This window comes from Rhamphochromis sp. 'chilingali', assembly GCF_963969265.1.
Source record: "Rhamphochromis sp. 'chilingali' genome assembly, chromosome: 13".
NCBI classification, from domain to species: Eukaryota; Metazoa; Chordata; class Actinopteri; order Cichliformes; family Cichlidae; genus Rhamphochromis; species Rhamphochromis sp. 'chilingali'.
In genome coordinates, this window is record NC_137940.1 from 33,997,270 (window position 1) to 34,013,879 (window position 16,610).

Genomic DNA, 16,610 nt, shown 5'->3' on the forward strand with positions numbered 1-16,610 from the left:
ACAGAGCCAAAAATGTCTTCTGTACCTGACGTAAATATAATTCTTCAGCGCTGCTAAGCTGGACATTTCAACATGAAAGTCTGTGGAGTCTGATTACCATTTGGAGAAACTAAACTCCAGGTTTTTCCACTTTTGTGTTGGCTTTATTTTGCAGCTCTGGAAGTTTCTTTTTGGTACTGAACAAAGATTTGCTGGTGCTTTGGTGTGAAGGTTAAGTGGTGGTGGGAGGGACTGAAGAAAGTTTGGCAATCCAGGGATAGTTTGCATGCTGTTTACGACATACTGGGACATTCTTCTTAAGCCGATATCAGCCTTAAGCCTTTGGCTCCCTGACAAAGCAATTGCTACTATGAATTCATGTGGAACTTCCAAGCTGCAAGTGTGTCTGTTTGTCTTTGCAGTTTTTCCCCCTAAAATAAAATGGATCAGGCGTAAAGTTTGCTTGACTAATAAACATATGCACATTTTACAGAGATCCACTTGAGCATTAACTAACATTAACTCAATTATGTTTGCTAATTAACCCATAGTAAAAGGCAGATAAGCCTTTGATATCCCTCTTAGAGGCCAGTATTACTGCTGCTATACAATGTCTTACAAACATGTAAAATATCTGGCAGGTTCAACATCCAGTAAGGCAGAATTTAGTATGTGTACATACAGTAAATAAACTGGTTCTTATATAGTGCTTTGCTATTCTACTTGAGCACTTAAGGTACTTTATAATACATGTTTCATTCAACAGTTCAGTCATTTGTTTCTATGCCTAAGTGCTTTCTATGTAACATTCACACACATTCATGCTTTGACGAATCAAGGTTCAGTATGTTGCCCAGGAATACTTTGGCATACAGACTGGAGCAGCCATGGATTAAAGCACCAACTTTATAATTAGTAAATGACCTGCTCTACTGCCTGAGCCACGACCAAGCAAGCAATAATGCTAGCTGGCAAATTAAAAGTAAACTATAACCCAGTCAATTTATATGTATTAAAACAAAATGATTGGCCTGTTGCAGAGGTGGCATTGCAAAAAAACAGTTAGATTCAAACCAGCAGCTCTAGCAAAGACTTAAACTCATTTGAGATGATATGAATATGACCTTTTAAAAAAATCTACAGTCAAGTGAGAAAGTTTCAACAGCCTTCAGTCTTTACTGAAAGTCTCTGAGATACTCACTTTATCTATTAAAATATTTTCTTACCATTCCATCAGTTTGTAGGCTTGAATATATCCGTGCTTTAGGCAGACGTCAGACAGGAAGAGTGACAATCACTCTGATTTATGCAAATTTTATGCAGATTATATGGAAATTGTGCTCTGGCTATCCCCTTCTATAAACACCTTTCCTACATGCCAAAACATTAACAGAAGTTGAAGGAAAAAAAACATCACTGAGGAGAAAGTGTCTGCATTAAAAAATAATGTTAGCATAAAAATAATGACCTCAAAAAACAGACTGAAAATTAAAAACATAACAATAGTTGTTATATGAAAATGAACCCTCTGGGGTCGATGGACGCGCCGGCGTGTCAAAATCACACGACTGATTTAAGATGACACAGCAACAAGATGCAGCGACCCAGAATCTCCATTTCAACTTTTTCTGAACAAAACAGTGGCGTTTACAGCGGCAAGAAACGGTAAAAACGACGTTTTCTAAGGACAGCGCTAGCAAACACTCTCAATCTATTGCCTTAGATTGGCATAGTATGCATTTTTTTTTACATTTCAGTCTTGGTTACATGTGTTGTATTTGATTGCAACAACTCTGTTGTGAATTTGAAATAACATTTTAAAACCCGTTTACAAAATAGACTATTTGACGGTGGTACTTCTGGTTCTGTCACTTCTATGCAGATGATATTCATTTATTCCAAACTTTCTGACCAGGTTTCCTGAAATGTTTGACTGATGCCTTCTTGTTGAACTCAAAATCCAATTCAAAGTCTATATAATCACACTAAGAACTTTCCACTGGTAAGACATCTGCATAGATAATGAGTCATTACAACACTAGATGGTGTGTAATGTAATTTTACCCCATTTGTTTCTCATCCTGGTGAGATTCTGGCTGAGTCTGGCGGCATGATCAGTGTTATAAGTGAAAAAGATGTTGTGGGATGATGTGAGTTATATATATTTACATCTTTTAGGGAAACAAGTATCTGGATCACCATATTGAAAGCTCAGTTTCTATCCAATGAGGGAATCCCAGGGCAAAATGCTAAAACAGTATTTTACATATGCTGTTTTATATGTAATAGATATAAAGAGATATAAAAGAGCTCAGATCAAATAGAGTAGTTTTTTGTTTTGTTTTTTGTTCTTTTTTAAATTGTATGAATGCAGATAAGTATTGGGTTGTTGAGTTTTCTATTTCAGCTAAATTAGAAATGAAACCGAAGTGAATGGAAAGCCAACAATTAGTATTTGTGTTGTTGGGATAGCTGCTCTGGTAAAGTGTTGGCTTCTAGCCACACATTAAGCCAGGAGTCAGTTATTGTAGGGAGAATCCTAATCAACAGTGGAACAGCAGATAATGTGCTCTGGGTTGGGAATTGAGTGGTGCTGCTATATTATAGATATAGTTATATAGTTATTCTGCATTCATTGGTTTGTGCATAAATAAGTGTGGAAACACGTTTGTAATAAAACAAAGGGGATTCCCGAAATTCATATATAGGCAGATTACAGATTACATTTTAGACACTAATATTATTTTGTCATTTATTATAAATGTATATGCATTTTTAGATTCAACCAGTGCTCTGCATTTCCTTTGATCCCAATAAGTGAATACCTTTTGGAGCATAGACTGCTTTGCCTCCTTGTGTATTTGATCATACATTACGACGTGTTCCGTACATTTAGGAGCAGGAGACATACACCAAGAAAAAGGTAGTGTGAGAGAAATGAAAAGTGAGAAAAAAGAATGCACATGTGTGGGTGAGACAGAATGCACCAGTGAAAATATATTCATCTATCAGTGTTAACGTGTGGGAGAGGAAGATCCAATTAATATGTAGTTTACTTTACTATCCTCTATTTTTCTGTTTGCTTCTCTCCTTTGTCAGAATTAATGAAGCATGTTTAGCATTAGAATTCGACTAATATTATTAACAAGGAATAACTGTTGTTGGTATAATCTAAAAGAATCAACAAAAACATGCAGTTACCAACTCACTGCTTTTTTATATGGATAAAACAATCCTTGCTGATATAGTTTCAGATCTGCAAGCATGTTTTTAGATGCTGAGCTAAGGTGTGTGCACATATCTCACGAGGTGCCTTAGAAGTGGTGTTATTAATTTCCTGGTGGGTCAAATTTGAATTAGTGTGAGTCACTATGGCTCCAGTTGAGTCTCGTCTAGACTGCTGTGTGTGAGCATACGTGTAAAATGGAGAGTTCAGGGCTCTTGGGGTGAAGATATTTATCAGGCAACTACTGAAGTTTATAGGCTAAAATACCTGACATTTAAATCTATACAATGGTCATACATTCTGTGAAGTCCTGCATGCTCATTTAAAAAGTGCCAAAAAATACAAAAGTTAAAGGACAGATCATCAGAAGAGTGGGTTGGAAAAGAAAAAGGTTCTTTTTGAAGTCTCACTTACTATTTTAGTTTATGTTTAGAAATGCATTTTAACTCAGAATATTTTTCTTCAGAGGCCATTAAAGGGCATGTTTTATTCTTTAAAATGTAACCAAAACATGTGTTTGTAGTAAAAAAAAATCTTTTCTCACTTTTCATGACAATCTACTGCCTGTGAGGTTTGTGTCAGCAATCACAAATACAAGCTGTCAGCATGTGGGGCATTCAAGACTCATCTGTAAATTGTAATTACAGAAAATATCCCATGAACGCTCTTCAGAACTAGCACTGCACAGCAAATAAAATTACAGATAGAAGGGTATCAAAGAAGTGTATTATGTCCTTGTACATTATGTATTTGTGTTTTAGTGCACTCCTGTTTGATATGTGGTTGGCGCTCGCCTTTTCAGCTATTTAGCAAGCACAATACCTTTGGTAAATAGCCACTGCTGTATGGTTTCACTCCATTGAGCTGTGTCATTAACTACTTTGTGCTGTGTGTATGTGCTTGTGCTTGTAAATTAAATGTGTACCCTATGTGGGTGTGCCTGTTTGTGTTTGGTATTTGCAAGGGTCTTTTCCACTAGATTAAAAATCTCAATTTATCCCCAAACAACTGAACACCACTGGCAGTATGTTCTTCTTCTTTAGCTAAAGTTAAAAAAAAAAACCCAGAAAAAACCCTTTTAGTCCAGTTTCACTGGCAGTGAAAAAACAGTTTTAGTAAGATTTGCCTCCACTGCCCAGTCAGTCACTGTGAATTAATGTGTCTGCAAAGAACAACACTCAGTTCTGAATGCACTGGTATAATTGGTGTCATTTTTGTTTTGATATGGCAGCTGAATACGCACATAGCATTGATTTGGCTTGTCTTGTCTCGTCGAAATCCAGCCAGTATATTTACAGAGGAGATCAGTTCCATTATGCTAGTATTTCTCCTCCAGCTGATTGGATCAGAAAAACATTACTGGGCTGCAATTGCTCCCCTGAAGCAAACAATTTAAGAGTGCATCGTAACTGACAGTGTTTCTTGACATGATTGCTTTGCTAATGGAATACTCATTTAACGGTTACCCATACCACTTTTGATTTGTTTAATTGTGTGTGTGTGTGTGTGTGTGTGTGTGTGTGTGTGTGTGTGTGTGTGTGTGTGTGTGTGTGTGTGTGTGTGTGTGTGCAGGTTCCCCAGATGGAGATTGTGGGTCTTTCCATGCATGTCAATGTATTTTTTAAAATGACAAGGAAACATCCTTTAGCACAGTATGTTTAACACTTCATCAGCTTTTAAATGTCTCCCTCCTACAGGCAGTTATTAGACCGTGCTCAGGCAATACTACCATGCCTTCAGCTGTTGTAAAACAGCAGACGGTTCTCTGTATGCAATATTATTTGACAATAAAAGCCTTTTGTTTATAAGACTACATTTGGATAAGCTTGTGACTGCTGAAATGAGAGCTCATTTGTCGTTTTCAAAATGCAAAATTTAATAAACCTAAGTATGAACGCTGTGAAGTTTTAATAATGATAAAAAAAACTACACAAAAAAATTCAATTACTAACTAAGAATTACTGGTATGACATCTTTTTTATAACATAGAATATATGGGTAGCCAACCTGTGAACCACAAATCATACAATTCAATGTGTAATTAATGAACAGGGAAATATTTTTTAAAAATGTGTGAATAAAAAGGGACTCTTTTCATGATAATAAATCGTGAAAAGATAACCTTTAATTCTCCATCTCTATTCTGCCTACCAGGCATGTCAAAGAGCATGCTAATACAAAGAGGGTCTATAAAGTTAAATAAAAGCATCCTTTACAAAGCTTCTTTAGAAGGAATATATGAATAGACAAGGACAGATTTTTTTTTTCCATTTGTATTAAATGTAAAAAATTTATTAACAGTTCCAGGCTTCATTATTAGGAACAAGGTGATGTACTAGCACAGCAGGGGTAGTTGTCCAGGTTATATCAAACACACGGGAGACTTACTTCATCTGATTTACTTCAGCCATTTCTGGTATCTGTGAAACAGCTTTTCTGAACTTTTTCCAAGTAAGGTTGCCAGCTGTGAAGCATTAGGAAAATGACTTTTCATAGCTGCACATTGAAAAGGCCATGCAGCGCTATGGAATCATTAAAGGTCTATTTAGCCAATCCACCATAGAGAAATGCTTTGAGAGAGATGACAAGGCTGCTTTCTATTTTTAAAGTGATTTCCCCCTGCTTTGTCTAGCAGTCGAGTCGTGATTAAAGTGATGCAAGATTTTCTTATTTTTTCACTGGGAGATTGGTTTTAGTGAACAATCAGCATGCTATTGACTGAAGAAAATGCTACTGGAGCAAACTCCAAAGAGTCTGAATGTTTCTGTCTATCACAGTCCTGTTAGAATAGAAATGGGGATCCCCTGCCATTTTGGCCCCTCTTTGCGTCAGTTTGAGCGAGGCTTCTGTCCAGAGATCGGTTCAGATACAGTTGTAATGGCCAATAGCCTCTCCTCCATCCTGGCTCTAACTGTGCGTGTGTCTGTATCTGTCTGTTTATCAATAGACTCGGACTTATTCTTCTCCAGGAGGAGAGTAATGAGCCAAACCCACATGGGCTCGTTATTAAAGGTAGAACAGAACTCTTGGCTTCAGAGTAGCTTATTGTTCTGGTTCCAATTGCTGCTCGTGCATAACTGAGATGGCTGCTGCTTAGTCTTTCTACACTGGTCAGCCACAACATTAAAACCACCAGCATATTATGTATGTTGCCCCTTGTGCCCCTGCTAATGGATTGCCAGCTCAGGCTTGTTCTACTTCAACCCATGGATCATTGTGCTCTGTGTTCAAAGTAGTTTTTGTAGTTCATTGAGTGACTGTCCTGCTGAAGGAGGCTGCTGCAATTGAGATATGCAGTTTTTTTTCTCCTCCTTGAGGCCTTAAATGCTGATTTGTCAAAACTTCTGGTATCTCAAAATTATGCACAGGGTGACATTTTCATCTGTGTCCTGACACACTGGTCTTAAGTAGTGAGAGAGAGGTTTCCAACCTAAAAGATGCATGGAAAAGGACCCTTTGCATCACAAGGGGGCATATTTTAACTTAAAAACATGCAAACATATTTTCTTATAGTAGGTTCCAATGCAATGCTAAGAAGGAATAATTATAACAAGTGGTAAAAAAAAAAACAAATTGGAAAGAAAAAATGGATAAACTGCAAAAATCAGGAAGCAAACTCCAGTCTTTAGACTGAAAAACCTGTGACTTGCTCTGTAACCACCCCTCAAACCTCAAACCTCCTGATGTGGAGTTTCTAGCTCTTTTAAAAATAAAGCACGATCTTTGGGTATCCAGTAAGAACACACTGAAGCCACTTACATAACTGCTTAAACTTATAGGCCCGCCTACAGCTGCACGGACATGACTGAAGATCTTACACTCTAATTTTTATTTTTGAAAGCTAGATGATGGTGATAATATACAAAGCAAAAAAAAAAGAAGCCTTTAATATGTTTTCATGCATTTGAATACAAGATTATTAGTAACTCTGGTAATTGGGTAGTTCGACCCATGGTAGAAAGACACACGCATAGACACAAAGTCGGAAAAGCCCAGAATGGAGGCAAGGAGAGAGACTAGTGTGACTGTAAATTACATAAGATATGCAAAAAAGAGTCTGTCTCTTATTTCAATGGTAGTGGAAACATTGATCTATCAGTAGAATTTTGGTACTCATGATGCTGAAGCAAAACTGAGAACTAGGTCTGAGCTTACTGGATACATCTTATTAAGGTGATGTGTCATCATCTTTCTTTCACTTTCACTCTGCTTCTTTTAGAGATTTTTGATGCATGGTCTGTGAAGGCTAAATCAGTGAGAGGGGGTGATAAATGAGCTTGGTTCTCAGTTACTGTAGCTAGGTGTAGATTTTATGTCTTGAGTAACTTCTGAGGCTTTGTGTGACAAAAGGCTCAGTGTGATGTGGTAGAGCTGTTTTAACAAGTTCAACAAATTCCAGTCTTTTGTGTGCTTTAACTGTCTTGTATACACGCTTCAAACCAAACCATCACACATGACATTCCGCCTTTTGAAGTCCTGTTACTGCTCACAAAAGTGACACTGTTGAACTGTTAAAAAAAAAAAAGATACGCTGTTGCAGATGACTGTGTCTGGTAGTGACATGTTGTTTGTCATGCTCTCACACTGGGTTGCTGGCCTTGGAGACACGTCATCACTTTCACCTGTCATGTTTTGGTTTTTTTTTTAACTTGGATTAAGACTGAGTCTAACTCTAATCTGTGAGAGGCATCCTTATTTTTTACTGGTTATTCTACATATGACTTTAGCTCTGCTTTCAATACGATACTCCCGGACAGACTAATAGATAAACTGCTGGAAATTGGACTTCCTTCCACCACCTGCCGCTGGATCAGAGACTTCCTCTCAGACCGTGTACAGAGAGTTAGAGTGGGGCCTCATCTTTCCTCAGCCCTCAGCCTCAACACCGGCTCTCCACAAGGCTGTGTACTGAGTCCCCTACTGTACACTCTGTACACACATGACTGTGTTAGTTCCCACCCAGACAACACAGTCATCAAGTTTGCAGATGATACCACTGTGGTGGGGCTCATCTCAGGGGGAGATGAGACTGCATACAGAGCTGAAGTTCAGAGGCTGTCAGATTGGTGTGCAGACAACAACCTGGACCTCAATACCACCAAAACAAAAGAACTGGTAGTTGACTTCAGAAGGAGGAAGTCCGAGCTGCAGCCTGTCAGCATCAACGGGGAGTGCGTGGAAAGGGTCTCCAGTTTCAAGTTTCTGGGTGTGCACATAGACACAGACCTCCAATGGAGCTCTAACACCTCTGCGGTCTTAAAGAAGGCCCAACAGCGTCTCCACTTTCTGAGAATCCTCAGAAAAATGGACCTGAAGAAGGAGCTGCTGACCGTCTTCTACCGCTGCTCCATTGAAAGTGTGCTGACATATTGCATCGGTGTGTGGTTCTCCAGCTGCACCACAGCACACAGAAAGGCACTCCAGAGGGTCATCAACATGGCCCAAAAAATCATTGGACATCCTCTTCCCTCCCTGAAGGACCTGTACAGCACTCGCTGTCTCAAGAGGGCACGCAGCATCCTACGGGACTGCACACACCCAGGACACCGGGTGTTTAAGCTGCTGCCGTCTGGCAGGAGGTTCAGGCTGCTGAGGTCCCGAACAAATAGACTCAAGGACAGCTTTTACAACAGGGCAATAGCCCTGATCAATGTAAATAGCTGACCTGACTGGATACCTCCCTGGACTTTTTAGGGGGAGGTAACAATGTTTAAAACGATAACAATAATATTTATATTTATAACAAGGTGCAATAATAATTAATGTGCAATAATAACAGTGTGCAATACACATACACTTATTCTTCTTTTTTATACTAAGTTAATATACTGTGTTGTGTTGTTTGTTACGTTGTGATGTGTCATATCGTGTCGTGTTGTGTTATATGTAGTGCCGACATAGGACAGTTTTTCCAATTTCATTGTACTACTGTACTATGTATGACTGTGCAATGACAATAAAGAGTTATCTTATCTTATCTTATCTTATCTTATCTTATCTTATATGACTAACTGTGCACATGCTGGTGTTTGCATGCACTTTATGTACTTCCATTTTCAAAGTGTCCAAAGAAGAAAACTCTAAAGCAGGAACAATCACCAGTGACTTGCCCTACTTGCCTTATGCACAGTCTTACGCACTGTCCCTTGATCTCTCTCAAGGGAAATTGTCTCCTAACAGATTAGACACTGTTTTCTGTGCTTACCATCCAAGCAGCTCCACAAACACTGCAAACATTCAGCTAAGCACATACCCCCACCACCACCACCAACACACACACACATACACACACACACACACATGCACGCACACATAGGCACTTGTCTCAGGGGAAATAAGCCTCAGTGATGCTGTTGTAGCAATAATGAGAAAAACCCATACAAGTGCTAGATACTAAACCTAACTCAAAGGGCATATGAACTCTTGCACAGTATGGAGTCCAGAAGATGAACTTCAAAACTGCCACACCCAGTAGATCAGTGACAGAGAAAAGAAGTATTCAAAAAACCTTAAAAGATGCATGTGCAACTTCAAGTACACATAAAGTTCCCTAACTCAGAAAGATAATGATCTTCTCATACATATTTAACAGCTAGGACCAAATAAGAATATAGTATTCAATCTGCCTGTATGTTTTATTAATACTCTTCTATATCTGTCATATCACTGTTATCTATGCTACATTCTTCACTACAGTAAATGGAACGGATAGATTTTAGAAGATTATCATGGCACATTAAAGCAGACGCTTGAAACTTAAGATACAGTTCTTGTCGAACTTGCAGCACATGTAGCATGATTAGGTTTCACTATCAAGTAATTAACTATTTATTTCATCTGCTTCCATTTATAGATATAGTTTAAATTAACGTTAGATCTCGTAAACTACTGTCCAACTACCTGTATATCTGATTGTCTTCATCCTCTGACAGGAACACTTTACACCGGAGTGCAAATTCAAGGAGTCAGTGTTCGAGAACTATTATGTGACATACTCCTCCATGATATACCGGCAGCAGCAGTCGGGCAGGGGCTGGTACCTCGGTCTGAACAAGGAAGGAGAAATCATGAAGGGGAATCATGTCAAGAAGAACAAGCCAGCAGCCCACTTTCTTCCCAAACCTCTAAAAGGTAGGCCTTTCCAGAGCTTTTACTTTTTACTTTTCAATACTAAGGTTCAGAATATATCTGTTATATGATAGGAACTAGTTTGTGGAATGTATTATCCATACCTGGTTGCATTAATGTTCTAATTGCTTATATTCAAAAGTGTAAAAGGTAACAGTAGCTATTATTACTGTAGTCTTCCCTGAAAATGAAAAATACTGACAAGTAACAGAAATAATAGAGAGAGAATACTGGCATATAATCAAGTATGTACACACAACACTACTTTGCAAAATGGTTGCTTTTCAAAAAGGTATCAGTTTTCCCATTCAATTAGCCCATTTTTATTTTATTTATATTTTAGACCTTTTTGTAGATATTATTGGCTAAAAACTAAGTGCATTGTTTTCTATATGGCTCCTTTACACTAAGCATTTTCTTCAGAGAATTTTACATTAACCTATTCAATAGCTTCCTCAAGCTGGTCACACTTTATTGCAGGCACAATGCGAAGCGAGGCTGACACTTTTCACTAGCAGTCCCCATGCAGGACTGTAAATTCACTGAGAACATGGCAGCATGTCAAACTTACATTAATACGTTAGCATTATATTGCATTAAATGCGGTACGTGGTTGGCTTTACACTGGCTGTTTTGGAAAAAAATTATGTTTATAATTTTTAAAATTATGTTAAGATTGAATATTAAATCAATGGTAGTCTTTTTTCCTATTAAGAGGCATTTAAATTTTTGTAACATTCTTCAAAAGCCAGATATTCCCCACATATTGTATTTCACACTAGTCTCTGAAATGCAGTGGCTGGACCAACCTTTTTTGGGGTGGGTGTCTGAAGTGTGATGGTAGTACTGATGATGATAATTGCAGCTTGAACTTGGTTCAGATTGGTTCAGAACCACCTCCTCAAAATGGGGAAATTGTTCATATTCATACATAGTTTGTAGAACTGGAGAAGAGATAGATTGTTGTGCTTAGTCTTGAACCCATCTTTGCTTTGCAGCTCAAATTTCACGTTTGAGATTGTGGCACATCAGATGGTTGCACATGAAACACAGTTATTGGCATATTCTGATGTAATAGCAGGTCTTTGTTCCTGTAAAGTAGAAATTTTCACAGTTCAGTTTATTTTCACTTCAGCTGAGTACACAGTTGAAAGCAAACGACCAAGAAGCTGGTTGGAATGTTGAAGCTTGACTTTGACTGAAAATTTCATTTTTCTGTGTTTTCAGCCAAATTGGGATTCTGCTTTGACATTTTTCATTTTTCATTTTTCATTTTTATTTTTGTAGACAACCTGACACTTTACAAAAATGTTTTTGTCCAGTAATAATAGCTAGCAACAGCAACAAGACAAAATGTTTCAAATTGTCCTTTTTCACCTGCTAAACATTGTCTCTGTCAGAATACAGTCGTGTGAAAGTTTGTTTGGCTCTTAAACTCTGCTTAATTATCCAAGTGCATGTCCTTGGAACGTACTTTCGCTGGCCGTATTCTTCACTTCGAACAATTTGATTGTCACACAATGTAAACTTTGCAAATAACTGACAAAAGTGACTGAATGAGGAAGATTTTTTATAAGGACTCAGCTGTTATGCACACCTCTTAAAGTCGAAGATATTGGCAATATAAGTGTGCATTTGCTTGCTTTGAGGAAGTTGTTATTGTTATTATGCAATCATAGACAGCATCAAGTTGGCCATCGCTCGGGTGCTGGTGTACCTTACTGGGTTAAGCAGGTGACCTATAAGCTCTAGGGCTATTGCAGATGCCTGGGGTCAAATCTGCCACTCACCCACGTTAAATCCCCCCCTAAAATATTACGTTTTTAATGGCAATAAAGAACCAAATCATAAAACATCATCTTAACACAAAAGAATACCTTAGTAGTATATGAGGAATTTTCTTCAGTATTTCAGCTGCGGTAGAGTGCTTTATATTCCAGTTTAGAGTTAATTTTTTCATTTCTTCTATTTGCTGAATCGATGGTCCCCCTTCTTGTGTCTTTAGGGAAGCTTCCCCAGCCAGCATCTTATTAAGAACCCATATTTGCCCTCTGAGATCACGATAATAGCTTTTCACCTTCATTTAACAGGCCATCCAGAGGGTCTCAAACACACTGAAGAGAAACAGCTGGTGAATGACTGGCTTGCTTTATGCTGACAGACAAATACAGAGAAAGAGAAGAATTGAATAACGAGGATAGATCGAGGCTATGTGACACAGTAATTGTAACTGATACCGAAAACTATCGACTGTGGCTGCATTTTAACTTGGAGAGGAAATATAGTTTTTTTTTTCTTTTTTTCAATAGCAAATATAATATGAGACACTATTGTAATACTCCTTCTTGTGTACAAACTTAGTATGGTATCCTGTAGTGCACAATATTTATTAAATCTTCATTTGAATTTCAGATGTAGCGAGTTGATTGGAAATAACTTTGCACTGGAGAATCATTCCCTCTGAAATCATTCAGAGGGAGAAGTGTTACAGGGCACCAATTAAGAATCTGTCTCAACACTGGCGATGACATCTCTTTCAGACATTACTCACTGCTCTTCTGGTTGCACTCTGTGAGCCTCAGCCTACAGCCTCTCATACTGTGTTCCTCTGGATGTAGCGAGTTTAGCTCGTGTCATTTCAAGTCCAAGTGGAAAAGCCTCTTAAAACTCTCCCAAAAACTCCTGATACATGAAGCAAACACCTGCTTTTATGTGGAGTAGCATCTACTAGGTGATTTGTTTGGAGAAATGTGAAAAATGACAATATGGTTAGTTCTGGGTTTAAATACATAAAATAGCAGAGGTGTTGAGGATAGCAATGATCTAGTACCGTAATGTTGAGGTCAGTCACTTATCACTGTAATAACAGAATAGCCTGCTGTTACAAACAAGACTGGAACCAATCAGCAGTTTCCCAACCGAATCCTCCCAATGATTTATGTTTTTATACAAGGATGGGCACTGGATTGCCGCTGACACAAAAAATGCTGGACTAAGTAAAGTGTCTGAAGGACTGGGTTTGCTGTTTCAGCCACAAACTCCCTGAGGAATGAACATCAAATAGCATGCTAGGCAGAAGGATGTTGACAACATCCTGAAACCAAAGACTATGAACCTCAGATTACTGATATTTCTCCTGAAAAAGGTGCTGTTAAATGCAGACTGGACCAGTGCTGCACACACAGCAAAGCTGAAGCACTAGCAACTCTTGAATTTATAATGTCATGCTGTGAATATAAGATTTTTCTTTTTACTTCAGCACCAAGAGGGTCTACTTGATTCAGCAGTTTGGAGGGAACTATAACGTGGTGCCAAAAAGTACTTGGACAGATAAGCTGAGAGCAATCTTCCATAACGTCACAAAATATTAGATGAACAGGTTTTTAATGCATAGAAAAGACTAAGACAAATAATTATTTTGTCATTTAAACAATAATATAGCAGGTAGTTTTATGTGTGTGCAGAAGGATGGTCTCTTAGCGATACTGAGCTAATTTTGAACCATTAATCAACTGACACAGGTTTTTAAAATGTAAATCTCTTTATTTATCAAATTTTAATGTTTATGTGCTAAAATAGTGCAAAAACAATTGTCAAGCAAGAACAACTATGGTGAGATCACAGAAAACAAACAGCACAGCAACAATAACATGTTATACATAGATATTATCTGTTTTTTTCCTGGGTACATGATGATATTTATGTTTGAAAGTAATGAAAAAAGACAAGTTTTGTATTTCTGGTGATAGGAGTAATTATAGCTTATGATCTGATTAATAAGCTGACTAAACAATTAAACTTTGCTATCCTCCCTAGCTGCCACCTATTACTGCCTGAGACAGTAATTCAGCTGTGGTAGCTCTCCTTTTTTAGGCTAATTGCCGTAATGGATGATGTAATCCAGGATGGTGACAAGTGAGACAGATAACATCTCATGAAATTACTATATTCGGCAGTATTTTGATCTGGAAATATAATGGTTACAACTGGTTAAACAGACATTTAACCAGTGGACAAAACACTGCCTCTTTCACTAATATTGTTAAAACATGTCAGTTTGCCTGATTTGCATTTTTCTTGTGTTTTCACAGTTGCAATGTACAGAGAGCCATCTCTCCACGACTTGACAGAGTTCTCCCGCTCTGGCAGTGGCACACCCACCAAGAGTCGGAGTGCCTCAGCAGTACTCAATGGAGGGAAAGCTGTGAGCCAGAACGAATCAACGTAGCCTGGTAGCCCAACCCAGGCCTGGGGCCGAACCGTGAAACCTTACCTCTAGCAGAGCATGAATCCAAGCAGACTTGTTTCTCCGATCAGCGGTTCAGGACTAGCTAGGACAACAAATCACACATAAACAACCAGACACCGTCAATCAAAAGCACCTATCATCCTGGTCGGTCATCATCAAAACAGTATCAACAGTAAGAAACTTAACAGCACATAGATCATTCTGGAATTAAGGAACTGATTAAAACGTTATTTTTGGGCTTGAGGTTTATTGACGACCTTAGACACTCTATTTTTGTGATGATTGCATACCAGTTAGCTCATTTTTATCTTATTTTGGTAATTACTTTACTGTGCACAGTAAGTTTTCTTCATGCAGACACCAAGCCCGCGTGTATCTGTTAGACAGGGACGGGAAGTTAGACATGCAGGTGTTCAGGGCAGTCAGTAATGGTGCTGGTCTACAAGGTTGCAGTGGTACCGTACAAGCCCTGATCTCTGTCTCATCCATGCTTCTGTGAATACAAAGCCTATAAACTCCCTGGTATGGTACAGCCTAGTGCTACTGAGACTGTGGCCAGCCAGATGGTAGCTCTCCTGCGTCCTAGTGCACACGCTCAGAGACTGAGCTCTCTAGCATGGGAAAATGAAGCCTATGTACAACTGACCTGAGATATAAGGGGCAGTGTGGCTCTCTTGCAGTTTTACCTTTTCCTTTATTTTATTTTTTTAAAAATTTGGAGATGCCACAGCTGCACCTTAGTTTTTGCTAATTTTCTGAATTAGCTGTGAGATTTTGTTTAATAACTGATTATGTTCCTTCTTGTTCTCTTCCCTTGCCATCGTTAAGCATTTGCATCTTTGTTCATTAATGAAAAATGGTTCCAGCAAACCAAAGACAGAAAAAGAGTGTCCCTTTAAGCCGCTGAAAGCCAAGTCAGTATAAAAGCAAAGCTGGATCTTTTTGTTTTTTTATTGTACATTTTTGATGAGAGAAAGCAAAGGTTTGTGAAAAAAGAAAAAAGAAAGACAAAGGAAGTGATTTTAACCACTTTGGAGTTGGCAGCGTGCTTGACGTGCTTTTTGATGATACACTCGATGACTGAGGTATGAAACGACTATCCTGTGTCCCCATTCCCTTCTGTTACCACAGTGTCACAATGTCTCTAGCTCTTGTCCTCGTAATCGGTTCCTCCCTTTGTGCTTGTGTCATACTTCGAAACCCCAACCATCCTTTTTTGTCGACTTCTATTGACTGATACACTTCACCATAGGATGGTGAATGACCCTTCCCAGGATGCTTGTTATGTGTTTGAGTAACTTATTGTGGTGACAATATTTTCTATATTTAAAAAAAATACTGTGGACTTTTAGGTGGCTTAACATTTTATAGGACACGTCATATTTGTAAAAGTGAAGAAAAAAAAAGATAAAGTCATACAAAAATGAACATCTTCCCTTTCTTGCACTGGGCATGTACAAACACATATGTACAAAAAGGACCCTTTTGTGGGCTATGTACGCTTCCCTTCAGCTACATAACTTCCTTCTGGTACATGCTTCTGGGAGACTTTCTTTTCTTGGTTTCCTCTGGAGGTGGTCTTTATTAGGTGAACCTATCTGTTGCATGGGAGAAGGCAGGGAAATTCTGGTCTAGAGCTGCATGATGTAGGCTATGTGTATTAACCCATGTTGGATCATGTGTTCCAAACTACCAGACAGATACTCTGATGAAACAACATATACAGGCAGACATTGTGGCTGGCTGATAACTTCCAGTTGTTTATTATTTGTTGTATACACAAAAATGCACTGAATAAAATATTTATATTAAGATATACTTTTAAAATGTGTCAGTCCTCTTCTTTGTTCAGTCGTTTACTTCATTTATTACACTCATTAGCTATTGCAGTCATACAGAACACTAGATTGTTACAATTAAACAATAAATCTGTGTTTTATTGTACCCAGAAATACATTCACCCTTGAGAAACTCTTGAACATAAACTAATTCCTGGCATCTTTCTTGTCTGTGAACATCAATGTGTCA

The 16,610-nt window shown here is 38.3% G+C and overlaps 1 protein-coding gene across 7 annotated transcripts in view; it reads left to right on the plus strand.

Annotated features, from left to right (window-relative positions):
• fgf13a (fibroblast growth factor 13a) overlaps positions 1-16,409 on the plus strand; it is a 104,639-nt gene extending 88,230 nt beyond the window's left edge. For all 7 annotated transcript variants that reach the window (XM_080900326.1, XM_080900329.1, XM_080900327.1 and 4 more), the window contains 2 exons: positions 10,138-10,336; positions 14,425-16,409. In XM_080900326.1, coding sequence (XP_080756452.1) covers positions 10,138-10,336; positions 14,425-14,561 — 336 coding nt within the window. In that variant the 3' untranslated portion in view covers positions 14,562-16,409. The remainder of the gene's footprint in view (positions 1-10,137; positions 10,337-14,424) is intronic.
• The last annotated feature ends 201 nt before the right edge of the window (positions 16,410-16,610 follow it).